Genomic DNA, 27,992 nt, shown 5'->3' with positions numbered 1-27,992 from the left:
GATTTCAGGGAAACACAGGAAAAGGGAAAACTCATGTGAGTCTAGAGCTTAGTATATAGCTGGAAAACATGCAGTGTGCATCCACAAAGCCCATGTCTGCACCTGGGGCAGACATGACTAGTTGAAGCCAGAGTTCCTTCATTAGGAGTTCATCCATTGCTCTCAAATCTTTCCAATGTAAAGATAACAGTGAGAGACTAAGAGGCACAGAGAGCTGGCAAACAAGATGAAGTTTATTTGCTGTGTGGACTGTCCTAGAGTGATTGCTTACCACTGGGTCAGACTCACTGATATTCTCAAAGAACTTTCTCTCTTCCTTCTGACAAACTAAACTAGGGGTAAAACCAAATTCCAATGACAATATTAATAAAAAAATACCTTTAAGATTCCCAAGAATTATTTTCAATACCAATTTACAAGATGTAATTTTTCTACTGCTGTCTATAATCTGTCTCTCACTGTTGCTCTATTTCTTTTTCTTGCACAGACAACATACAGACACTGCATTTGCTGGATAGTATCAATCTATACTTTGTTGTACATCTAATTTAATTAGCCTGACTCCTACTATAAGAAACAATGATTAATATTCGGAGTAAAAGAATGATGCTCCAATTCCATGCAACCCAAGTGGGAGCACATCTGCACCAGATGCTTGGCCCTTGTCTCATGTCACTGCACTTTATCCCACTGCTCTGGAATGACATTTCCCCCCAGACTTCTTGTGTTGGAAGGTTAATATCCAATTAGGATAGGAAGGAAGAGACTTTCAGAAGGTGGATTGATAGTACTTTTTTAGAGAAACTTATTGCAATGAGAAGGCACATCCCTACCCCTACATGACAGGGTATACAAAGTACAATATTGGGAGCTCAGCTGCGTAGCCCTCATCAGCCAGCATCTGAATCTTATACTTACTCAGTCTTCTATGAGAAATCGTGAGAAGTAAACCCCTGATATTTATAAATTGGTCAGTCTCAAGTGTTTTGTTACAATAGCACAAACTAAACATGCACAGGTGCCTTACATCTTGTCTTTATGTCTGCCATAACTTTGTTTTCAGTCAACCAGTGGGCTAATACACTGAACATGCCACTCTGAACAAATGCCTAAAAACTGTTTGTTGTTGTTTGTTTTGATTTAACGTTCAACAATCTTCAGGTTCTGGCTATTATGAATAAAGCTGCTATAAACATAGTTGAACAAGTGTCCATGTGGTATTATTGAGCATCCTTTGGGTATATGCCCAACAGTGTTATAGCTGGGTTTTGAGGTAGACTGATTCCCAGTTTTCTGAGAAATTGCCTGGCTTTTAGGAAACTATTACTCACACTGAGTTGCCTTGCCCAGTCCTAATACAAGGCTACCTCACTTGATATGCCATGCTTTTTGATTCCCGTGGAAGACCTGCCCCCTTCTGAACAGAAACAAAGGATGAGTAGATTGGGTGGTGAGTAGAGGGGAGGTCAGGGAGGGAATGGGAGGAGAGGAGGGAGGGGAAGCTAAAGTCAGGATGTAAAATAAATGAATAAATTTAATGAAAAAAATAAAAACAAAGGATGGGATGGCTGTGGGAAGAGGTACTGTCACACTGCGGGTGAGAATGTTAACAAGTACAGGCACTGTGGAGGTCAATGTGAAATTGTCTCAAAACATTTAAAATAGTCCTGGGAAAGTAGAACCCTTAGCTAGCATGTGTGAGGCCCCTCAGAATTACTGACAAATAAATGAAAATATAATTATCACACGATCTAGTTATACCATTCCTGAGTAGATATTTGAAAGACTATGTCAATATGCCAGAGAAATACTTGCGTATCCAGGTTTATTGCAGTCCTATTCACAAAAACTAAGTAATAGGAAGATTGTATGTCTGTCAGCAGAAGAATTGGGTAAACAACATGTGGTACATGTATACACTGGGACTTCACTCAGCTGTTAAAAAACTGAAATCATGACATTTGCCAGAAAATTTTTCTAACTGGAGACAATTATGCTAAGAAATTTATTGGACTCAGAAAGAAAGCATGTTTTCTCTCATATGCAGACTCCAAATTTAAAGTGTGTGTGTGTGTGTGTGTGTGTGTGTGTGTGTGTGTGTGTGTGTGTGTGAGAGAGAGAGAGAGAGAGAGAGAGAGAGAGAGAGAGAGAGAGAGAGAGAGAGAGAGAGAGAGACTAAAGTAGAAAGGGGACTGTGATGTGAAAGGAATGGAAAACAAATCTTCATTTTTAAACAGATGTATTTTTTCCTGTTTGTGATGTTTATCTGTCTATTTGTGTTCATGTGGTTGCTTGCAAAGGGCAAAGGAGGGTTCAGTCCTCTGGAGCTGGAATTACAGTTGGTTGTAGGCTAGCTGAAATGGGTAATAGAAATGAAACTTGGGTCCTCCAGAAAAGCAACAAGAGTTTATACTGCCGAGTCACCTCTCCTTGCCCCGAGGAGAGTATCTTAAGGAATTGGAGACGGCTATGGAAGAGGAACATGAAGAGGAGCGCAGAATGATGACACACATGTAAGAAAATACCAAAGTGAAACTCCTCTACTTTGTATGACAACTTAAAATACAGAAAATCAATTAAATTGTTTGTTTAAAAAGACCCAGTGTAGAATGAAATCTTTGGCCCCCTGTCCAATCCTTTTTGCTTTCTACAATGATTCCTGAGTGCTTTTCTTTTGGAATAATGTTCTTAATACAGTGAAACAAGCCATTCGGCAAATGAAACCATCATTTACAAGACTGGAAATGTCTCAGGAAGAAACCTAACCAGTATTTATTGTTTTGCTTTCTTGATGCCTCTACCGAACTGCCCAAAATGAGAGGCTAGATTGTGCAACAATCTTTTGATTTTTCTACTTTGATTCTTTTATTCTGATTGTGTTAAGGGATACAGAAAAAGCTAGACGCATAGATTAAAGATGGTTTCAAATGACGGGAACAAAGAAGGGACCCATGCTTATTAAAATATCATGGGCAGGGAAGGTTTGCTTACTTCAGAACTGTATGGATCTTTTCACATTGCAGTAGGAAATAAATGACTCCTTTTATATAATTTTATACCCTAAGTTTGGAAGGAAACATCTTTTGGGATATTTCAGTGTTTGGTTAACAGCAGCCTTCCCAATTTACTCCAAGGTGATGCTACATATTCTGATGGAAATTTTCTAGTGATTTCTTTCTAACTTTTATAAAGAAAATGATATGTAATGTCAAAACTAAAGTACATGATTATATAGAGAACATCCAACTACAAATACAAGCAAATGTGTATGACTTGATTGCCAAGGCATGGTTAGAGATGCTTTTCAAACTCACCAAAGAATTGCAGAATTTAATAAAGGCATAGTGTTCTAGTTCCTCTGAGAAGTTCTTGGTATCTACAAATGATTTGTATGAAACTCTGCCACGTGCCAAAAATTGAGACAAGCTCCTCTTTCTTAAGAGTGAAGACACCAAACATGAATGTTTAGAAATGGATATACTGACAGCATATTATCTGATGGCAAAACAATGTTTATGACTAGGCCAAATCGTATTTTTTTAGGAAGTCACAGTGAACAAAAAAGAGAGAGAATAAATCACCATGAAAATGTAAGTGAGCTGGTAATAATTGCCTAGTTATAGCTGCCATGAAATAGTCATTAAGTTATATGCAGCATAAATCTCTCAGAGTTTTGTAAATGATGGTGGCTTTTAGAGGCTAAATAAAGATAAACTGTAGTGACTATGGCTTCCTCTCTCTTTGCTCCTTGGCATGGGCTTTTATAATGTTTAAGCTCCAGCTCCTAGCACCATATGGTTCCTGAAGCATCTGAGAGAGAATTAAAAATCTGCAACTCGATTCCACATTTACTTATGACTAGCGCTTTGGGGAGCCCAAGGAAAGCCTTGTACTTCTAGCTGGTCCCACTTCCAGACAACACTGGCAGAGAACTGCTGTGGCTGAGCCTGATACTGTGGTGGACCCAACTTGCCAGCTCCAACTCTGGAGCTCAGCAAAGAAAGTCGACATTCTGCTTTCTGGATCTGCAGATTAGCAAAAGGTTTGATTCGAAGATTCCCAGCCAAAGTCCCCTGTCCTCCTTTGTGGAGATTGCTACTAATCCCAGATGATCTTTTTCCTTAAGTGCTTCCCCCTCTGCTGTTTAAACTGAATCCTTTCTGCTCCAAATTAAATCCATTCTTTCTAGCCCTGTCATTGCTAACTAATGAGAACAATTCCTCTCTCTGCTCTTGGTGGCAACACATGGGGTACTTACGGATGAGAATCATATCTTCCTTTAGCCTACTTTCTTAACTGTACACTGCACAGGTGATAAAATGGGTTAATTGTTGCTATAAAAATATTTTCTATCCTCATAAGGAAGTCATTTTTTCCCTCCAAATCATTTTTATTTCTTTGTTTTGCATGCTACTCTTATGATCTGCAGAGCCTGGGAGTAAAAATTCCACCCTCGCATAAACACAAGATCTAAAGGAGAATGTTAAATATGCAATACACATGCATAACTCAACTTGGTCACTGGACAGTTTCCTTTGTGCTGTGTTCACTTTGCTACTGGAGCCTGGGCTTTCATCACATATTCCTTTCATTCCTGTGATCACATTTGCAGCCAAGTTTTATGAATGAATTCTTATTGGAACAGACTCACCACATCTTAAAAATACACTGTCTATAGTAAAACCAACAGACTGTATAACCTGCAAAGTCCATAATGCTGATATACTGGCCCTTTAGAAAGAGTTTTCCAACCCCAAGCTTAGGCTGTTACTAATATTCCTCTTGGCTTTGCTTCTTGAAACATCTCAGTTGGACCACAACAGATAAATCTCTTGTCCACACCCAGTGGTCATCTAAGAGATTCACTTCAGGACCAAAGCAAACAGAAACAAGAGTCTAGATGGCACTGTTTTCTTTCTTGTCACTGAGGCATATGAGTGTGACAGTTTGGACAACTGAAGGCAATGTTTAAAAGTATGTGCACCTCTGGCACACTTATGTAGAATGGTCTCCTGTGCTTATCTAACTGACACCTCAGACCACCAGGAAGACAATGGAATCCAGGCCAAGGCTGGGCAGGTACTCACTATGTGAAGCTGGAGAAAGTCGCCAAGTCCTGGGGCACTGTCAATTCGTACTAAGATGCCATCCTTCACAGTGGTGCTGAAGCCCACAGCCAGGCGGTCAGAGCGTGTGCTAGGTCTGTCGTTCGCTGGCCAGGTGTAGAGGATGAGGCCACCACTTTTCCCAAAGATGTATGTGGCACCAGCTGTAAAGGCAAAGAGAAAGAGCACATCAGGGCCACTGTATTAGGTATTGGCTGCTCAAGCACACTGTCGAGACTGCAGGAGACAGTTTTGGGAGAGAACTTTCTCCTACTGGGCAGTATTTAGTTTCTAAAAGGGATGACTTCCAAAACCTCAGAAGGTATCTGTCTCCACAAATTAAAGATGCTAGCAATGGGAATAAATACGAAAACAGATGTTACAGAGAGACACTCAGTACCTTCAGTTCCTGATGTGTAACAGTGGAGTATGGGTGATACAGTGGGTTATGAACTTCATTACCTGTTAACAAACAACTTTCCCTCATCTGCAGCAGCAGAATACACCTACTGTTTGGCTAGGACAGGCATGAGATAGAAACATTGTCCCTGCTTCTGGCTATCAGAATATTCTCATTAGTGGAATCAGGAGTCTTTCTAGGGGTGCTGCCATCACAATGTCTGCAAAGAAGCCCAAAGGTACTATTGTTTTCCCAATTCACAGAAAGGAAGTGTGGCCTTGTGACAGGAAGCTATCCAGGTGAAGCAATCTTTCTATGAAATGCCTGGAAACAGTAGTGTTTTACACTTCAGAATTTTTGCGTTTGGGAATCTCACATGTAGAAAATTGAGATATCCTATGTCTGGAGCTCAAGTGTAAACATCAGATTATGTTTCTTATAGTTTATGTGCCAGGGCTGTAGATATCTTTAAAAAGCAGATCTTATAGTATCTGTGTCTTGACTCATATGACCTGTCACATGATGTCAAATGTGATTTTTCCCAAATGTGGCACCTTGCTAATGTTCAAACATTTCTGTATATTTCAAACGTGGGGTTTCTCGACTAGAAACAGTCTAGCTGGATGACTCAAAGTATGTATGTATTTCCTTGTTATATTGCTATAAACATGCTGACAGAAATTATTTCTGGAATCTTTTAAGAATAAGTATCTTCACTGGGCAGTGGTGGCACACGCCTTTAATCCCAGAACTCAGGAGGCAAGAGGCAGGCAGATCTCTGTGAGTTCTGGGCTACAGAGTGAAATCCAGGAAAGGCACAAAGCTACAGAGAGAAACCCTGTCTGGAAAAACCAAAAAGAAAAAAAAAAAGAAAAAGAAAAAGTACCTTCTCCCTCAATATTTATCTGATAGCATTTATCTGATATTGGCATAATAGGTCTCATGTCTTTTAGAAATTAAAATCCAGAAAGGAGATGTAGGAGATATAGAAAACCATCTCAAGATAATGCCCTTTTGACATGACAAGTGATCTGTGCAACTAGGTTTATCTATGCTGTTACTATTTATTTGTATTTTTTACTATTATCAGTATGAATCTTGGGGTTACCAAGAATATATTAATTGAAGTTCCTTACAAAACCATCAGGGAGAAAACAAAGAAAATATTCTGTGACGGTTGGTCCTATTTGTCAACTTGATGGGCTCTATGAATTACCTATGAGTAGAACTTTCTGGGCATGCCCATGAGAGACTGTCTAGACTGGGTTCACTGAAGCATGGAGACACACCCTGAAGGCAGGTGGGTGGGGCTGTGGGCCATACTAGAGTGAACAGCAGCGGAGCACCTGTGGCGATCTCGCCAGCTTCCTGACTGCTGATATAATAAGACTGGCTGTCTGCAGCCTTTGTGACTATCATTTCAGCACCTGGTGAACTAATTCCTAGACCGATGGGCCTGAACAAACCATTTCTCTGCTAAGTTGGTTTTAGCAGGACGTTTGATCCCAGAAAGGTGGCAAGAAACTAAAAAATAACTGCATTTTAAAATATTTCCAAATTTAAGAAACAAGTATCTGATTCAGTTACCAGTAGTGAGTAGTTTCATATGATATACTTCTCAACATCCAAAGATCAATTGGTATTAGATTTTCCTATGGGTATCCCAGTGAACTTCTTTGTGATGCTTACAACTAGTTTTGTAAATATCAGACAACCAGTCATTCTTTTTTTTTTTTTTTTTTGGTTTTTCAAGATTGGGTTTCTCTGTGTAGCTTTGCACCTTTCCTGGAACTCGCTTTGTAGACCAGGCTGGCCTCGAACTCACAAAGATATGCCTGCCTCTGCCTCCCAAGTGCTGGGATTAAAGGTGTGTGCCACCACCACCCGGCAGACAACCAGTCATTCTATCTTTAGCATTTACTAAAATCTCAATCTCCGATCCATATCTATTGTCACAGTTAACTTACAGAAAGTATTGGAAGAAATTGCATTGATTGTACAATCAATAAACTACATAGCTTGGATAGAAAGAGTAGGCTCATTTGGGCTAGACTTGGGAGTCTGTGTCATATGCCACCCTTGTAGGAGCACTAAGCCATCTGAGATGTGTGAAAACCCACTCTGCTTTGGGAAAGGTCACCTATGCAGCTTGTTGCTGTGAGCTCCATTTGTATATCACAAGCCACACAGAATTTTTGTCCCTTTATGAGCTTCTCAATCCTGAGGGGAGTCTCCAGCAAGCCCTCTAAAATCATCTGGAGAAACTGGGACTATGGTATGCAAAGTTTATGTTAATTCCACATGCAAAACAATGTTTGTTCCCTACTACCCACAAACACCCTCAGAGCTGCTTAAAATTAGAAATCTTGGTTAAAAAAAACAACAATTTATGCTTGATATCTCTCCATCTGTAAAAAGTTTAAACGAGTCCTTTTCTGAAGATGATCACAAATGTCATCATTGCTCTCTTCATTCTTTATTTGGAAAACTGAAGGTTATTCAGTGATTAATGTATAAAAATCACCAAAAAAAATGCAAATCAGCCAGTGACATTTCATGCCGATTTATAAAATCTTATCCAGTTCTGTCCTACATTCATAGTGGATTTGCTACAGAGGTTCATTCCTACTCTACCAGTGAAGGATTTTATCAGCACAAAAATAATGTTAAACATGCCGAGCAAGGCACACAAGGCTTTATTGTTTGCAAAGCCTTCTCTGCATCTTTAGGTGGGGCACAGCCATGGCAGGGACCACTTCATTAACAGTTTTATGGATGTGCAAACAGAGGCTCAAATGTCTCTCTTAAATCAGGGGCATCCAGTCTTAACTGCCCCAAGAGCCCTTTTAATCACATACCAGTATAATTACAGAATATGATTGGACCATGGAGCAAAGTTTTCCATGCTCAGCCTTACATACTTCATGTCTTTAAAGACTGAAATTGAATATAAGCAAAGCCACTACCCCAACGCTGGCATGCTTCCAAATAGCATTCTGGTTTTCAGCAAGCAGATAACTTCACAAACTCCCTTTACTTCTCTGTTTATCCACTGCTCTGTTCAATAATTCTCCATGCTCCACATAAAGAAGCTGTTAGAGGATAATACACAACCTCTTACATATTGTGTTTAGAAGTCACGATAGTGCCACTTTTTAAATCAACAGAGAAGAAAACCTCATTTTAACATTAGCAGATAGGTTACATTGATAGAACATCTAATTTTACAAGCTATTCTTTATTTTCCAGTTCTGGATTTACAATAATCTTAGATGACTCTAACTTTGTAGATGAAAAGGCATAAAAGATATAACATGCCCAGCACAAAGACTGTAGAAACCTGCTCTGGGATTGGGTTTACTTGTAAAGATGACCAAATTTCATGAGTAGTCCCACAGCCTAACAATACTGTTAGATGAAGTTAATTAATTGCCATAATTTTCCATACTGACAGTGCCATTTTTTCCAGCTTTCATGTTTTTGCTATCTTGAATGGTTTTTAGAAACAAATACAAACTTTTTGTTCATTTTAAACAAAAAGTGTCTAGAGCACCAAAGGGGACATAATTACATTGCTTTAGAATTTCAAATGAAAAAATAATTTTTTTTTAAATGACAAATCAATGTTTGGAGAATATCCAGGCAACCCTAAGGACCCTGCTCAAATCCATTAAGGGTCTTCACTTCTGAGTCCCATGAGACCATACTTTGTGTTGTCTGCCCTGAGCATGTATTTCTGATGGATGAGTTCTGACTGGACTCAGTATGGTGGTGCCGAGACCAGGCTACATTTGTGAATATTGAGAACAATATAAATTTAATTCACTCGAGTAAAAAATGGAAAACAAATACTAACTGAATTATAAATGGCTATGTCTGCCTTTGGGTCATTTCTTTAAAACCACAGCATGGCTAAGGAGCAGCGTGAGGTTGCTCTGCTGAGTCAGACAACCAAGACAGCATTTTAGGAATGAAATCTTGCATGGTTACCACCAACTGAAATTAAGTGGATATGTGCCTGATCTTCTCATCTGTCACTGTTTCTCCCACAATCCACAAATAACGGACTTAGGGTACTGGTTCAAACTGACTAGCCATATACTGAAATGGAAGTGATGATACATTTAGAATTGGAATTGAGCAGGCGAAGCTGTGAGATGGGGGAGGGGACATAGGAAAAGTAGTTTGGCTGGAGAAGGGACTCCAACAGGACACAACATAATAGAATCAGGAAGAAGTTCTAGAAAGCAGTTGCATGTAGACTGTAATATAGTGGTTAAGGAGATGATTTAGAATTTTCCAAAGAGAAGATAGCTAGAAGCTATTTTTTTTCCTAGTTCACAAATCTTTCCAATATTATTAAAACATTGTTGGATTTTTTTTTCTTATTTTACCAGAATTTGATTGTTGATGACAATTCAACTTTCTCTTGTTTGGACCATTTAGATAATAATCATGGCTATTGTTTTAACTTTGCCATTCCAAGGCCATGTTTTTATACTAATCTTTTTTCTCTAGGCCCTCATCCAATTCATCTATTACATGTTGGATGATTACCAAGAAAGTATTAGTATAGATTTGCTTAAGAGTCACTTTGTGTGTGTGTGTGTGTGTGTGTGTGTGTGTGTGTGTGTGTGTGTGTGTGTGTGTTTGTGTGTGTTTATTTATATGCATATCTGTATGTAGGAAAATTGAAATAGAAAATACAATTGACTATGATTCATTTATTATTTTGTTCTTTAAATAATTATAGATAACATGGCTTTGAAAAGCCTTCAGATACTATGCTAATTGAATGTTTATATTGTTTTATATTTTAAAGACAAACCGGATTTCCTGGAAATAATTTTTTTTTTGTTGAAATGGAAATGCTTTTTGGAAGTGCTACCCAGGGAAGCCTGTGAGTGCTAAATTTAGTAAGAGCTAGATACATTTCTGGAAGACAAGTATAGCATTAGATTAAAAAATTAGTATAGTAAGTGTAATGTAGTAGAATATTATTTTAAGGTGTGTTACTTTTGTTTATGTTGCATTTGTTTAGCTCTGTAAAGCTGTGTCACTGTGCCTGTGTAAAACACCTAATGGCCTAATAAAGAACTGAACAGCCAATAGCAAGGCAGGAGAAAGGATAGGCAGGGCTGGCAGGGAGAGAGAATATATAGAGGGAGAAATCAAGAAAAGGAGGAGATGGAGGAATAAAGCTAGCAGTCAGAGAAGGAGAAGGACTTCAGGGGCCAGCCATCCAGCTACACAGTAAGCCACGGAGTAAGAGTAAGAATCACAAAGGTAAGAGAATGGGAAAAGCCCAGAGGCAAAAGGTAGATGGGATAAATTTTAGTTAAGGAAAGCTGGCAAGAAACTAAGCCAAGCTAAGGCCAGGCATTGATAATTAAGAATAAGCCTCCATGTGTGATTTATTTGGGAACTAGGTGGCAGGCCCCCCACAAAAGAGCCAAAGAACAAACAACAACAGTGTAAACTTACGTACCATATGGTGTGCAAAGTTGGGAAAGAAATAGGATTCCACTGCTATTCTGGCCTCTTTGAACACTGAGAACATAGGCTAGAGTCCTATATGAGAGTGACATGACACCCCTCTTCTCTATGACTTCCCTGTTTCTCTTTGATCAGTCCTCCATCAAGCACAGCGTGGAGACACAGTTGTGATCTTTATCACAAAAACTGACAATTCCTATTAGAAAGTAAATGGACTATGAATGACATAAAATATATTCTACCAGTAGAATTGGTTGTTGCTCTTACAACTATCTTTTATTCATATCAAATAGAGCTAATAAAAATAAAATAGAAAATCTTGTGGCTTACAGCTGATATAAACCTCTTCCAGCTAATGAAAGCACAAAGCCAGGGGGTGTCTCACAGTTAATTTATACATGAATGCAATAATTCCTCAGTTATTTTCAGAGTGATCTATCCTTTCCTCTCAACATCCTTCCTTATTTCTGTGTCTTTGGGTTGAGGTACCACACTCACTCATTCCTAGTGGTAGGAACTTACATATCTGTGGCACTGTGTGTTTTCAAATTGCCTTCTGTGGGAGTGTTTCTTTGATTCGCCTTAGCTCAGCACTCACTGGAGTTTTAATGGGATTTTTTTTTGTTACTGTTTTAATTTTTAAAGAAATGATGAAAACTCGGAGATTCAACAGCATGATGTGGTGCTAAGTGGTAGAAGGAGAATACAGTCACATTCTTGCCGTTCTTCAACCTCACCTCCTGTCCCTGTGCACTCATGGGAGCATGTGCCCCAAGGGAATCCCAAAAAACCAACTGCTACTACATAAAGAGGAGGGAAGGATGAGTGACAGATGGAAATCTGCAAGCAAGACCTCAACATCACAAAGGCAGTCACCAGGGAAGCACAGGGTAACTGATGCAGATGTTACCAACAGCCCTCCAATGAATTTATTAGAAGGGTAGCTTACTGATTGATCTACTTTTTCCCACTAGGAAATTTGAAAAAAAAAAAACAACACTAAAAACAATGATTAAGTGACCTTAGACTTAGATAAAGTAAAAAGAAAGTATTTAACCTTAAAAGAGAAAATTCACCCTTTTTTAAAAAAATATCACCTCCCTTTGACAAAGAAATAAGTCTATTCGCTGCTTATTAAATTGAGAAACTGAAAGCAATACCTAGGAGTGAAATATGGCCTCAGGGAGAGCCAAGCTTTATTTCTTAAGCAATGCTTGGGCAGATATGGGTTCATCCAGATAGGACAAGATCTCTTTCTCTTTCTTGAAAGAAGAGCAACAAAAACTAAATTGAAATTAATCCTTCAAACAATTCAATATTCGAAGGTTCCAGGAACAAGAGCTTCTATGTGAATGTTTCTATGAAAAGCACCAATGCTGATTCAGTGTAGTATTGAATCTGTTCAGCAGCTGGGAGTTCAGACTTGCCTAATGAGGCCCTTGGGTATTATATCCAATGTCACTGAACACCTTGTGGCAGGAAGATACAAAACTAACAAATTAAGGAAGTGCTTTTCTATGAAGGTCTACCATTATTTAGTTACAGTAGTAAATAAAATCAAAGAGGACCATTCTTCCTGGCGATTAGTTAACAGCTAAACCTGTCTCTGCAAATATTCTTTGAGCTGGTGACCAGAAAGTTGAGGATTTCCCAAAGAGAAATGAAGAAGTCACTCACTTCTTCTAAATAACATAGCTATTTCTATGTTACTGTTTGTCTACCATTACTTCCCCAAAGTCTGAGTAATATAAAATGATGTACAGTTTCAGCAGGCCCTCAGAAACACAAGCAAACCCACCCCCACCCTTTCTAAGTGTCAGGGATAATGGTGTTTCCAGAAACATAGCACTTTGCAAATGTCATATCAGACAAGCAAAAAAGACAGGTATCTTTCTCATAGAACTCCAGGGTACCTCTGCTAAGGATAAAGGAGATGCCTGGTGATATTTAAATTGATCTGGAAACAAAGCATTTGGAGGCCCTCTCAAATTCTTCTTAGTGGAACCGGCTTTTCCTAAGCCCGAAGTTTGTCTTATGGGACAACACTTTTTTTCCTGTAAACTCGTTGGCAGTACTTAACAACACTAATCACAATCCTAATGTTAACAGTGGGATTAATGTTAAATCAGCTCCATGAATGAATGACTCCCAGGGCACAATATAGTATTCTAAACTGTAGAGAGGAGAAATGACTGCTGTAGTCATTTACTAGCGTGACACTGGGAGGTATCACAGCTGGCATGGGTAACTTGAACACCTGAAATGTATATTCTCTCATTTTTGGGGACCAGAACCCTGTCTCCGTGGCTTGTAGACAGCCATTTGCAGCCTGGCTGTTTGCATGGGCTAATACACGAGTGACACCAGATGGGCACTGTACCATTTGTCCAAATCTCTTGTGAAGATGCTAGACACATAGGATTAGGAGTTACTCTTGTAAGCCCAGTTTAATCCATTTACATATTCAAAGACTCTATCTCTAAACACAGTCTACAGATTTTTGCTATCTGTGGGGGTTCTTGGACCAGTAACCATGGATACCAAAGGATGTCTTGGCATGAATTTGTGAAAACACAATTCAGTTCCTAACAGTTACTGCCTCCATTTTAATGATGAGACAAGTCGAATGGTAATATGTCCAGGAGTAGTCATACCTCACTCATAAAATTGTCAATTCTGCAGGTCAGCCTCCATGACAAAGTTTATACCAGAGATTATCCCACAGCCAACCTAATTTAACTTTCATAACCATACTGGTTTCTTCTTACATAGGAAAACAAAGTAAGTCCTAGGAAATTGCACAGACTGTGAGTTTAATAAAATAAATATTACGTTTTATTGTCAAACAAAATGAAAATCCAGGGCCCTTTGTACTATGAGTTTCTGGGGGATGGGGCTATTTAATTTATCTCTTGGTCAACAACTGTGAGTGCTTGGAAAATAAATGTTGCTGAATTAATCAATGAATCCTGGCCCACCTCTTTGTACATATCTTTATATCGCCATTCAGGCATGGAGAAGAACTGCAGATAAAGCAAGAAGAAGACACAATCCATTCATCCAGTTCAGCTATTTGTCACTTCACCTCAACGTGGAAATATTTTATAAATATTCATCAATTAGGGTTCATAACAGTGCACATGATTGAGCAGCACACAGCTTTCAGTTTATAAGAGAAAACTACCCACACACATATTTGAATGATTTTTCTTCAGTGAATTTTTGGCAGGCTCACATAAGAAAATCACACCCATTTTGTGTCAGATTGTTTTCTGTTATCCCTTAGTTCCTAAATCACATGACAAATTGTTTTTGTTGGAAAAAATCCCTAATAAAAATCTAGCTCAGATTTAACTTCCTTGGTGTATGTAGGGGAGAGCAGTAGGATCTTCATTTTATTTCATAGAGCATTAGCTAACAGCAAAGACTATATGTACATATCTGTTAGGAAAATATAAATGAATGAGACGAAACACAAAAATAATCATCTGGTAATTACTCATCAGCCTTTCCTGTTGCATTATTTTAATTTTTTTTCAAAACACATGGCTTCTGATAGCGTTTCTAGGGCTCTGATTAGAATAAAGGAGAAGTTCAAATTGTCTTATTTGCCTCCATTTCTTCTTTCATGTGATGGCTTTGAAATACCTTTCCTGAGAGTAATCAGGGGGTTTCTATCAGCTGACTATTCTCTGGAAGGGAAATACAGATAAAAAGTTACAGCTTTGATTTAAATGCCTGATTTATATGGACTTCACACTTTCTAGGGCCAGGGGCTATGCAAAGATGATTTTGGTGTTTCTGTGGCTCTAATTCATAAAACATGATTTTCGTGAAAAGGTTGTCTAACATTTTTGAAGTATAATGACCCTGAGTTGTATAAGATGCATACTGCAGCTGTAGACCTCACCTCAGAGTTAGGAAGGAGGAAGGTATGTGAACTATTGTGGCTCATGCTCCTTACCACACAAAACTTACTCATTTAGCTTCACTGTTTCTCAGTTTCTATGTGATTAAAAAAGTGATAAGGTCTCATGAGGTTCCTGCCTTGGCTTAGGAGATACTGACAACTGATGGAGGCTGTGGAAGGAATAGACATTTTTCTTTGGGGGTATGGCCATGGGTAGTTTTCTCATGAATCAATGGGTGATCCTACACCCATGCACCTTTAGGCAACATTAATTGGATGCAGTATGTATTGAAAAAAAAAATAAGACTATTTGCACAAGAAGTTGGGGTAGGAACTTATTAGGGCTGGTCCAGGTGGAATTAGAGGAGAAATGAGAAATAGATATAATCATAATATATTGTGTACAGGTATGAAATAATTTTTCCACCTAATAGTCTTAAAGATTTATAATACAGATTTCAGTAGAACACAGAGAAGAACATGGAGAAGGCTGGCTATGCAAAGTGTTTACTGTGAAAATATAAGGACCTGAGTTCAGATTGCCAGAACCCTTACAAAAGCTAGGTATGGTGATACACAACTCTAAACCCTAGGGAAACAGAGATGATGATCCCGGGGCTTGTTGACTAGCCAGTCCAGTCCAATTAATGAGCTTACATCCTGTCTCTACAAGATGTAAAGTGATAGAGAAAGATGCCCAGTATTCATTCACTTCTGACTTCCACATAAACATACACACATGTACTCATATGTGTACATGTACAGGAACACATACAACATATTATACACATATATACACACAGACAGTCAACCAAAATGAAATAATTTAATATTGTCATTTTATCAGGTACAACTCAAAGTGAACCAACACCTCTCTTATCACTGTATATGACCTGAACATATGTTTTAAAATAGGAACAAGAAGTCCCTTTATATGTAAGTTATTGTTTTTCTCAAAACCAGTGTGAACCGAATGAAAATTGTCAGCCTTAAAATACTGTACTCTACACATATCAGGACCAAATGTCCTTACTGAAACTTTTAAAATTTTCTTGTAGTGATAGATAAGAATTCCTGATGACTGTCACAGATTCCTCTCAGAGGTAGAGGAACAACAGGTTCTGGTGAAATGAATTGATTAGGAATGACTATATTGACAGCTCAGGAGTGTCCCCCAAGAGAAGAAAATGCTCATTAAGTGTTTTTTGTTTGTTTGCTTGCTTGTTAAGACAGAATCACATGTATTCCAAGCTATCCTTCAATTCACTATGCAACCCAGACTAAGTTTAATTCTTGATCCTCCTTTCCTTTACTTACAAAGCACTGAGATTTACATATGTGTGTCACCATATAAGCTTCAGTATTTCATACTGGGACATTTGGTGTTCTGGTTGTGCTATTTCAATACGTGTTTATGGATTTTATAGTTAGGGTATGTTGGACATGTGAGGCTGAGGAGATGTGTCATCAATTGGACTGGACCAGATAACTAACAAGCCTTGCGACCACCCTGTCTCTGTTTCCCTAGGGTTTAGACTTATAACATACAAATTTCTTTTGCTTATGAAGGTAATTCATTTTCAGCACTTTGCTTTAGTGGCCTATGTGAACTCATATACTAAAATATCCAATGTACTATTTTCCTCTTCCTGAAATTAATTTTTAAGTTATTGTACAAAGTAGTGGGGTTCATTACAATATTGTAATAGTTCTTTGTCTTCCCCTCTTCTGTTGCCTCCTCATTTCCACCATGTCCTCCTTTGTGTGTCCTTCCGTTTAATCAGACCATCCCTGCTTGCATGTTGCATGTATTTTGCTATGCTCTCACTTGCCATCTGCCCTTAAAAAAGTTTTAATCCTTTCTCATGGTCCTCTTTTCTAACATGCACATGCCAATAGATAATAAACATACAATGACAAAACCAAAACAGCTTAGATAATTTCTCTTATGAATATTCATACAATCACATGAGTAAAATCAAGGCTGCATTAAAACTTGATTCCAGGACTATAAGAAGTAGTACATTATAACATTAGAGGTAGTACTCACCATAATTTATTATTTCACCTAATTAAAGTAGAATTAGAATATAATTTTATCTAGGATTTAATAAAATCCTAGAGCCATTCCTTCCCAAATTTTAATTAAAACAGGAATGAAGCAAAGTGTTTTAAATATTATAGTAACTATCAAAACCAACTAACACTACACCAAGCAATAAAACATATAGCCTTCAACAGTGAAATGAGGAAAACAGAGGTGTTCATCAGTACAGTATTACCAGACATTATTTAGATGCTCTTATTAAAACAGTAAAGCAATAAAATAAAATAAGCTGTAAATACTGGAAAGGAACATGATAAGTTTTAATGGGTATATGAGTAAATACCTACATATACCAAATAACTCTTCAAACTCCATTAAATTAGTAAGAACAAATGGTAAGCTTATATAAAGCCCATATATGCAGATCAATAACTTGTCACTCTCTCAAAATTGGAGCAATGATTTCCAGAAGAATAATAAGGCCATTTGATGGGAAAAGTACAGTCTTTAATTGGGAAATTAAATATACATGTGAAAAGAATGGCTCTGGATACATGCTTTACATTATCAACTAATATCCAGATTATATAAGGAAATACAAAACCAAAATTAAAAAATCTACTTAGAAAATAAGAAGAGTTGAAGATGCCATCCTGTGGTAGGATAATTTTCAGCATGTACAAGGCCCTGGTTCAGTCCCCAGCAATGTCAGGGAATGAAAAATACTAGGGTAAATGATGGACAATAAAGGCATGAGAAGACACTCCATGTGACTAAATGATATTGAAATGCAGATCAAGCCTACCTGAAATAATCCTTTTTAAGTATTGGCAAGTATGTTCAGTATTCTTTTGTATCATTAGTGAGAATTTACAATGCTGTAGCCACTGTGGAAAAATGAATGGCAGCTCCTTAACACACAAAGCTGTATGCGCGCGCGTGCGCGTGCGCACACACACACACACACACACACACACACACACTCAACCTTATGTGGTCTGTTTACTCCATGTCCATCTGTATCCTGGAATGAGGCAAAAACAGGGACCAAACTAGATATTTCTATAACTTTGGTCATAGTAACATTATTCACAATATTGAGAATATAAATAAAAAAATCCCAAGTACCTATTTATGAATGAATAAAAAATGTGATCTACAGATACAATGAAACACTAGTTAGCTTTAAAAAGAAATATAATTGTGATACATAGTAGCATGTGGATGAGCCTTGAGGAAATTGAAATAAGTGAAGTAAGCTAAGTGAAATAAGCCAGGCACAAATCACATAAGTTGCCTAGAATATTCAGTTCAAAGATACAGAAAGGAGAGTAGTGGTCATTTGGCCTAGGGAATGGTGGTTTATTGTGTGAAGAATTACAGTTTGTGATGCCAGAGAAGGTCCTGGAGGATGATGCCATTATAGATAGACCCATTGAATAGTATACTTAAATATAGCTAAAATGGCAAACTTTTGTCATGTATGCTTTACCATAACAAAAAATCAACAGCTCACCATAACAAGAAAAGAAAAAGACACAATAAAAACAATCTATAAAATATCTTGACAGAATCAGCAAGGAACCCAAACAAGAAAATCTTCCTGAAGTTAACTGTAAGTTAGAAGAGCATAAAACATTTACATATGTAAAAGCCACATGGCAGTAATAAATAAGAACAACAGGGATACATTAACTATGTCATTCTTTAAGGTGCTTCTGAACAGAATCTCATTGTTTTTGAAGTTCATAAAGAAAGATAAATGCATAAGAGCTGCCAAGAAAAACCTACAGTGAAAAATAAGGAAACAGGAAACTTTAGGACATGCCTATAATGTCAGGAGGGAGGCAGAGCAATGCAAATTCCAAGCCAGTGTTATCTACAGGGTGAGTGTCAACCAGTCAGGAGAACGTAGTGAGACTTTATCTCAAAACACCAACAAAATCAAATAGAATAAGGACAGTCTTTATACATTAAAATTTAATAAATAGACTGGATTCAGAACAATCTCTCATTGGGAAACAAATTACAACTGGGCAGACTTTCTGAGAATGGAGTATGAATTCATAGTCACCCTGTCCTAAGTCATGGAAGGATAATCCTGAAGATCAGGAAGAAACACTGGATAAGGCACAGTGTAGTGTATTGGGGGAACACAGAATAATCTCTTGTGTGTTGAGGGAAGGCTGAAGAGCAGTTTGGTGATCTATTTTGTACCCTGATAAAATCTGACTGAAGATCAGAGGACAAAACAAGCCACTAGATTAAACATAGAGGCCAGGCAGTGGTGGCACACACTTTAAACCCCAGCACTTGATATCTCATGCCTTTGCTTGGGAAGTCACATGCTATTAATTCCAGCACAAGGAAGAAAGTGATGGCTGGGCAGAGGAAGGTATATAAGGTGTGAGGAGACAGGAACTGAAGCCTTTTCAGGCTGAGGAGTCCTAGAGGTAAGTGGTTCCTGTGCCTTGTTCCTTTGTCTCTCTGATCTTTCAGCATTTACCCCAATATCTGGCTCTGGGTTTTTTTATTAAAAGAACTTTTAGAATTTGCGTTACAGAGCAGAGAACAGCAAAGTGGTTCTTGAAGAAGGCTGAGGAGAGCTGTCAAGTGCCCAGTGTCCTTGTAGGTGATGTTTACTTGCACCTTACTGAATTTGCCAGTGTGCTCCTTAAAGCAAGTCTGTGTGCACAACAGAAAGCCTTTAAAGAACGCACCTGCAACTGCTAAATGCTTAAAAAATAAATCTTTCTGAACACGAAAATTTTAGAAAATATATTACCCTCCAATATCAAATGTTAACAGGAAAATTTTAGTATTTTAAAAGTTAGCAAGTGGCTGCTTGGGACAGTGTGAACTAGTTGTGAGAAATAAAATGTTGTCTGCTGTGTAGAACACAGGGAGAAAGCACACTTTCAAAACTTATGATCCCAAAATACAGCCTTCCTCTTCCAAGTTGCTTCTATCATGTACTTTGTCTCTGTGACAAGAAATGTAACTAACAAATAACTGAATAACCCTCACTTTTAAAGAATTTTTTCTCTAACCTATCAGTCCCTGGAGTGGAGCACTTTTGACACCTGCTCAGGACCATGTGCTTTTATTCATGAAGCCACATTGCAAGTCTATAGAAATTCATTTCCTGCCGCCACTCATCTTAACGCCGCTATGATAACTTCAGCATTGATTCAATAGTAACGATATGACAGGCTACAAATAAACAGCAGTCACTTCCATCAAAGCTGGAAGATTTGTTATGATGGATATATTCAGACACACTGGTCTCTTTTTAGAAAACGCAATTTTATGGAAAAAAAAGCAAGATAATTGGTCTTCAGCTCTTGCAATAATCTTAGATGGCACCTGCAATATTTAAATTAATGCAGGTCTTCTCCATGTTAGAATAGACCTTCTGATGGAGTCTGTCTTATGAAAAGGCTCTGACACAACTTGTGTGTGCTTGGATTGTAGGCTGCTTTTGGTGTGGGTGCATTTTTAAAAATGATGTGATACTCGTCCATCCACTCGGAAATCGGAAGTTCTTTATTCAGCCACATATCCTGGCTGGCCTTATCTCTCTGCCTCAGCTTTTGCTTCACATTGTGCAACATAGGTGGCAGGTTTTATTGGGCACTGGAAGATTCTCCAGGGCAATGATGTCGGATCTGCAGCCTCTGCTTGAACACTGGGTCCGCTTACCAGGGAGCACATACACATGACTCTGGAGGATTTATTCTGCCTCCCGCTGTCCTCAATTTCTCCTACTCTGGCTACCACCATGCATATTAAGTAGACCAGAGATCCTCTTGAATCCTTCAAGTTTCACTTAAACCAATAGGGAGAACAAAACAAACTCTGTTGAAGGTAAAGAGCAGTGGCGGCACGGCAGCGGGACCTCTCACTTCCTGAGTGAGAAAGCTTGGCTGATGAGTGATGATCTTCCTTGTGGGGCCAAGTCCAAGCTCTAAGAATCCAGCAGCAATGGAGGTAGCATGGACCTGAACACATGGCTGGTGTGACTTTTTTATGTGAAAATGAACTTGTTTTCTGAGAGATCAGTCCTCTCTTGTCATTGCCAGTGGTGACCAACTTTCCATAAGCTACCTGTTAAACTCCACCGTATATCCACACTTTTACTTTAAAGCAAATATTCCTCCTAAGGTCATAGCCTTTTGAAGGAAATCCACAAGCCAAAGCTGGTTCACAAAGACATGATATCTGTGCTACGAGGAAAGCCAGTCATAGATTAAAAGTTATATCTTTGCTTGCTCTTATACTAGTTCACATTGAGCCTGGTACATTCAGCATGAAAGGCAAGCATGTTGCCACTGAAAGCTACACCTAGTTCCACTTTCACTTTGAGATAAGTTCTCAGTAAGTCCAGGGTATCCTGAAACTCATTTTCCCCAGCATTAGCCTCCTGGGAATTTTGGATTTTAGGAGTACACCACCACATCTAGCTAATTTACAAAAATAAATCCATTCTTAGCAGGCATCGATTTTATTACTGGCCCAGCTGGAGCACAGATTGATGTATGTAGAGTTGTCATATACTTCTTTGAGTGCCCCATACTGGTGAAGACCTGTGCACAGCACATCAGATCATGCATGATAGCAATGACAAGATAGCCCGTGAAGCCACCACTCTCTTCTTTAGTTACATGTACAAATGTATTTACACATACAAATGTATTTACACATACCGAGACGCCGCAAGGTTGCAAAATCCACCCACCGTCACAACCGATGACCGTCTGAAGAAAAAGAGGACTTTTCCATCCTGACTCTAGGTAGGAGCTCTTAAAACTCTGTATTCATAATAGTACCTCAAGAAGTGATGCTCAAGGAAATCTCATTGATTTTCTTTAATTTTAAAAATCAATATCCAACTATCAATTTACAAATTCTATTGCTATAAGCATACATTGCTATTATATATATATATATATACAAACATATACTCTATACAGTTATCGTATCAAGAGTATATTCTTTAATCCATCCCCTTTTAGACTAAGGAGCCACTGTGTAATAGACAGTATGCTGTTATTCACCATGCTGCTTCACAAACCCCAATGTATTCTTCTCCTCTCACTGAAACTGTGTGCTGTGATCTATGGCCATCTTCTCTTTCCCCTCCCCAAGCCTGTGGTAACCTCAACTAGATACACTTCTATGTCATGAACTGCTTTATATTCCATATATATATATATATATATATATAATATATATATATATATGAGTTAATAAGTTTAATTTATCCCTAATTTGCTCCTTAATGATACTGCTTGGGTAGCAGAAATCACTATGGTTGTTAACAAAAGAACTCTGGGGTACATGAACTGTTAAAACGTTATTCTGTATCCTCTGCCTGCACATCACCTACTTGACTGAAGTAAATTAGTTGGTATTCTCATAAAAATTTTATTAAGCTCCTACTAAATATTAGGTACTTTTCTGAGTCCCAGTGAGAGATCAGAAAACATTGTGTAGTTCTATTTTTCATAGAGATATTAATTAATAGGAATATAACATCCAGATCAATGTGATATTTGGAAGTTTTAAGTGCTAACAAAGCCTGATAAGAAGAGGGTCGTGATGTAAGCAATATCACAATATGACCTGAGAGCTGGGAAAATAAGCTATACATTTCCTGAAGGAAAAGGGCTCTCTTCAGAGGTAATAATGGCAAAAGAATAAGTCATCACAAGCTTGACATATTTTTTAACAACCACCCAACCAATGTGTCCAAAGTGGAGAATGCAAGGAAGGAGATGTGAGAAAGATTGTTTGAAAGAGAGACAAGACTATACACAGTCTCTTAGGAATCACCTCACTGAAGTTAATTCTTTGTCTGCCTCTATTCTGAGGTGGCAAGTTAGCTCTCCAAGTGCCTCTGGCAATAACATAGAATTAGATATTGAAAAGCAGACAAGAGAGGAAAGCAGACAGGATGGAGAAAGACACAAATGTATATGAAAAACAAATGAAGTGATCATCTCTGGATATTAATAAGAAGTGGGAGAAAAATTGCAGAGAAAATTGGAAACCAGAACCAATGGCTGAATATTTCTGTGCTCAGGATGGGCAATAAAATGTGAGGGAATTTTTCTACAGCTATCCATGATAGAATTAGTTCTCCAAGAAAAGAGTAAAATTTCATACCATGTGGAGGCCCACAAAGGCTATCTAGTGAGACCTTACTCAGGACCAGAGAATCTGAGTTTGCTTTACCCAGCAGGGCTTCAGAAGGAGATGATTTGGCCACAGGCATGTTTACTAGGTGTTTGGAAGGGTCTACACTTGGCTCTATAGTGTGCTTTGATCTTTCAAGGGGGAGATCTTTTGCCTCATTCCTTGGCATGTTATCAAAAGCCATTTTCAATGACTGACGAGGTTGTTGTTGGGTATTGACCCAGGCCCTCTCGAATCTATCCTGTGTTTCTGTCTTCTCATCGTCTCTTTCTATCTGATATTTCCTCATTCCTTTCTCCTCCACCTAAGAATCCTTCAAATGGTGGGAGCTGGGCTCCCCTAATACCAGACATGTTCCTAAAGAGATTAGAAATTCACTGTGCATAGGTGTCTTATAGGTCTTTTCTAGATGCTTACAAACGTATCCATTCTAAGAAAAGGAAGAATATATGAAAAAAATCTGAATTTTTGAAAAACAGACATGTTCATCTACGAATATCTTATCTCACTTGGCTAAGTCAATTTTAATTTTTGACAAGTTGTTGTCACTTCGAGTGGAAAAAAATCAGTAGCCATTTGTATAGTGTTAATATTCGATTAAGTCATTTTTTCATGACAAATACATTAACACAGTTGGCAGAAATATCCTTGTGGACTTGATCCTTAAGGATATGTTTGGTATATAGTCTGTCATTTAGGAAATCCTACTAATAAAATCATCCATTAAAAATATGCCTTTGACCCCTTGAAAATAACAGGCAGCTATAACTAAATTATTACTTGCTTAAAACCCTGGAGTAATGGTGGGGATTGTAGCAGATAAAATTGGTCATTCTGAGGGCTGTGGAGGGGGTATCATCTCACCATAGTATTTCACACAGTGTCTAACATGTTCTCTTATCAATGAAACTTAATGTCAAGATAAAAATAGCACCAGGGGTTTCAGTCAACAGGTATGGGAGGGTGTGGCTTAAGAAATCTTTCTTCAAGTGGACCTTCAGTCACAAATAGACAGTTGTAAAGTGTCAGTTATAGAGAATGAGTAGTTTTAGAAGTCTTCTGCACAGTCAACATTGTACAGGGAAAGAAATTTGTGTGCAGAGTAGATCTATCAAGTGTTTTATCCACAACAAATGGGAGGAAAAATAATCTTCAAAGGGGTCTTAACACCACATGACTTTTTAACAAGAAGTGAAATTCTTATTTATAAGTAAGAATTTACTATGGAGTATTTTAAAAAATAAAATGTATTTGTCTAGTATTTTGGAGATATGAAAAGAAGGGGGGAATGGAGAGAGGGAGATTAGTCTATCTAATAAGAATCATGAAATAATCTATTGGCTGCATCCTACCCGGAATACATCTCAGTGAGATTATTGTTTTTGCAGCAACTTTCTTTACTTTAGTGTGGCTTAATAGGAACAACAGAAATAATACAAGAGAATGAATATAATAACCATGGGAAGTTAAGGGACACAGTCTCCAGAAACAAAGCAAAAGTTTAAATGTGGGAGTCAGTAAGATGATTCAGTGATAATGTGCTTGCTGTTCAAACCTATCCACCTGAGTTTGATTCCTGAGCCCACATAAGGAAGGATGGAAAAAGAATGGACTCCTGAGTGTTGTCCTCTGATTTCCACATACATGGCATATGTACCCCCTTCACCACACACACACACATACACACACACACACACACACATTGCACACATATATACACACAAAAATAAAGTTTTTAGAAGGTTAAGTGCTTCACTGAAGAAATGAAATGTTTTCTTGAGATGAGACTTTTATTTTAAAAAAGTGAAAGTAGCAGAATGAAAATCAATAGATGGAACTGAAAGGAATCAAAACAAGGGCAGATTTCTTGATCATCAGGAGTTAACAACAAAACCCTACATTGAAATGACAGAGTCCTGAGAGTTTTGCCTCCAACACTCTACCTTGTTATTTCTCATCATGCAAGCTCTTCATTTCCTTCATGGTGCTTATTCCTTTCATTTCGCCTCTTTTAGGTGGAATACAACTTCAGTAAAGAAACCCACCTAACTCATTTTTTAATTCCTGGAGCAATACATGGGACATAGTTCACTTCACTATTGTGAACCAGCTATGAACCTTTAAGGAAATGTGTCATTAAAACTAGAAGCACAGACTGGGTTCTTGTCTATCATATACTGGCCATCTATCTCACTCCTCTCATGTTTATCATTCTCTAGTGCTTCCCATTGCTTTAGAATAAAACCAAAATCTTTAAAATGGCCCAAAGGCTCTCTGTGGCCTCACTCTTACAAATCTCTCTTTGCTTTGCCTAGGAGCATGCCCCTTTTTCTCACTGAGATTTCCTCTGTCCTTTCATGTCCAGTGAGAGGCTTTCCTTGGCTACACAATGACAAGTCAAAATCTTCCTTTCATCCCTGGTACTCTCCTTTCATCACATAACTTCTACAAATGTTATTACATTTCTTCTATCTGCTACGAGAATTAAGTTCATGATAGTGGTGTCTCCCTGTTTACCTCACAACTATACCAAACATCCAGACAATGTCTGGCTCAGAGAAGGTACCCAATAATATTTTAGAGAAAAATAAGTGGATCTTTAAGCACAACTGTTTTCAAAAACAAGACCAGGTAATTTCCTGTTGGCTATTTCTCATAGCTGTCACTCTTCATATCCATGCATGTGCTTTGGCTCCTGACACATACATAACCCAATGCTTAAATTCACAAGCCCCATCATATGTACATATTTATATAATTTTTAAATTGGAAAGTATGACAGTAGCCTCTTTTTAGTTTCTCAGCTATTTGATTAAAAGATTAATTTTCACAAAGGCCACACTGAACTCATCTAAGGAAAGGGGGCCACAAGTCCAAAGCTGTAGTATGACTATTACTCAGTTGTAAAAGTGGCCAGAGAAACAATTGTCAATATTTTCTAAATTAAGTGAAGAGTTAAAGTGAGCCACTCAAATAAAAAGAGCTATGTCAGGGGTGTGATGCACATCTGTAAGCCCTGTCACTAAGGAGGCTGAGGCAGGGAATATTTTGAACTTAGGAGTTTGTGGATACCTTGGGTAACATAGCCAGATTCCTGAAGGAAGAGATGAAAAAGAAGAAAGGAAGGGAGTGAGGGAGGAAGGAAGGAAGGAAGGAAGGAAGGAAGGAAGGAAGGAAGGAAGGAAGGAAGGAAGGAAGGAAGGGGGAGGAATTAAAAAAAAGAAAGAAAATAAGCAGACAGGAAATAAAAGAAATGAATAATAGAAAAGAAATAAAGAAAAAAGAGAAGAACAAGAGATATAAGTACTATCCTTCAAGAGAACATTCTCTTTAGGGTGTGGCAGTCAGAGTTAAATTCAGTGGCATCCACATCTTCAGCCCAGTGGTTGACATGGGTATTTTTCAGAGGGGCTAGATAACTAAACTCTGAAAATTCTTCTCTTTCTTGTTTCTGCTATAATTCAAATGTATTGATCCAGGGCCCACTATTTCATGGCACTCACATGCTTCAGTAATACAGAGGATTTATTTTTAATCTTTTATCTCAGAGAGTTGAGACCATTTCCCCCTCCCCCAGTACAAAACTACCACTTTTCTCTGTTCTTCCCTCTCTATACCCAACACCCCACCAAGTGAATGACAGGGTTAACAAGAGGATTGTTACATGAAAACTCCATTTCCAGTTACGTTCATCTTCACACATGTCCAAAGTCAGGGGGGCAAATTCTGAGGAAAAAGTTGCAGGCAGCAAATCAGATGAATTATGGTGAACGATAGATAGTTAATCAGCTGCTTATTTCTCCATGGGAAGTAGTTAATGTTGAGATTTGAAAGACAGCCGGGCGGTGGTGGTGCACGCCTTTAATCCCAGCACTCGGGAGGCAGAGGCAGGCGGATCTCTGTGAGTTTGAGGCCAGCCTGGTCTACAAAGCGAGTCCCAGGAAAGGCGCAAAGCTACACAGAGAAACCCTGTCTCGAAGAAAAAAAAAAAAAAAAGAAAATAGCCAAGAGTTTCTTAAGAATATTAATTGGATTGTTTGGTATTTTGCTGTATAGTTTCTTGAGTTCTTTATATACTTTGGAGATCATCCCTCTGCCAGATATGGGGTTGGTGAAGATCTTTCCCCATTCTGTAGGCTGTCATTTTGTCTTATTTACTGTGTCCTTTTCCTTACAGAAACTTCTCAGTTTCAGGAGGTCCCATTTATTAATTGTTGCTCTCAGTGTCTGTGCTACTGGTGTTATATTTAGGAAGAGGTCTCCTGTGCCAATGCACTCTAGGCTACTTCCTACTTTCTCTTCTATCAGGTTCAGTGTAGGTGGATTTATGTTCAAGTCTTCGATCAACTTGGATTTAAGTTTTGTGCATGGTGATAGATATAGATCTATTTGCAATCTTCTATATGCTGACATTGAGTTATGCCAACACCATTTGCTGAAGATGCTTTTTTTTTTCTACATTGTACAATTTTGGCTTCTTTGTCAAAAATCAGGTATTATTAGGTGTGTGGATGACCCATATGTCTGTTTTTATGCCAATATCAAGCTGTTGTTATTATAATAGCTCTATAGTAGAGCTTGAAATCAGGAGTAGTGATGCCTCCAGAAGTTGCTTTATTGTAAAGGATTGTGGTGATATTTTATTTGTGTTTTAATAAAGCTTGCCTGGAGATCAGGGAGAAAAGGCCAGCCATTTTAAGTAAACAAAAAGTCAGGCAGCACATGCCCTTAATCTGATCACTTATCAGGCAGGGTCTCTGTGTGTTCAAGGTCATACTAGGGAACAGAGCCAAGCATGGTGACATACACCTTTAATCCCAGTGCCAACCATAAAGA

General features: G+C 38.2%; 1 protein-coding gene across 19 annotated transcripts in view; it reads right to left on the bottom strand.

Moving 5' to 3' along the window:
- Nrxn3 (neurexin 3) overlaps positions 1–27,992 on the bottom strand; it is a 1,618,850-nt gene that overhangs the window by 361,956 nt on the left and 1,228,902 nt on the right. For all 19 annotated transcript variants that reach the window (XR_013044430.1, XR_013044432.1, XR_013044431.1 and 16 more), the window contains one exon: positions 5,088–5,269. Coding sequence is in view for 16 of the 19 variants with exons in the window: in XM_076551152.1 (XP_076407267.1) it covers positions 5,088–5,269 (182 nt within the window). In the remaining 3 variants the exon portion in view is untranslated. The remainder of the gene's footprint in view (positions 1–5,087; positions 5,270–27,992) is intronic.

Source organism: Peromyscus maniculatus, chromosome 14, assembly GCF_049852395.1.
Source record: "Peromyscus maniculatus bairdii isolate BWxNUB_F1_BW_parent chromosome 14, HU_Pman_BW_mat_3.1, whole genome shotgun sequence".
NCBI lineage: Eukaryota > Metazoa > Chordata > Mammalia > Rodentia > Cricetidae > Peromyscus > Peromyscus maniculatus.
This window is presented reverse-complemented; position numbering and strand designations above follow the sequence as displayed.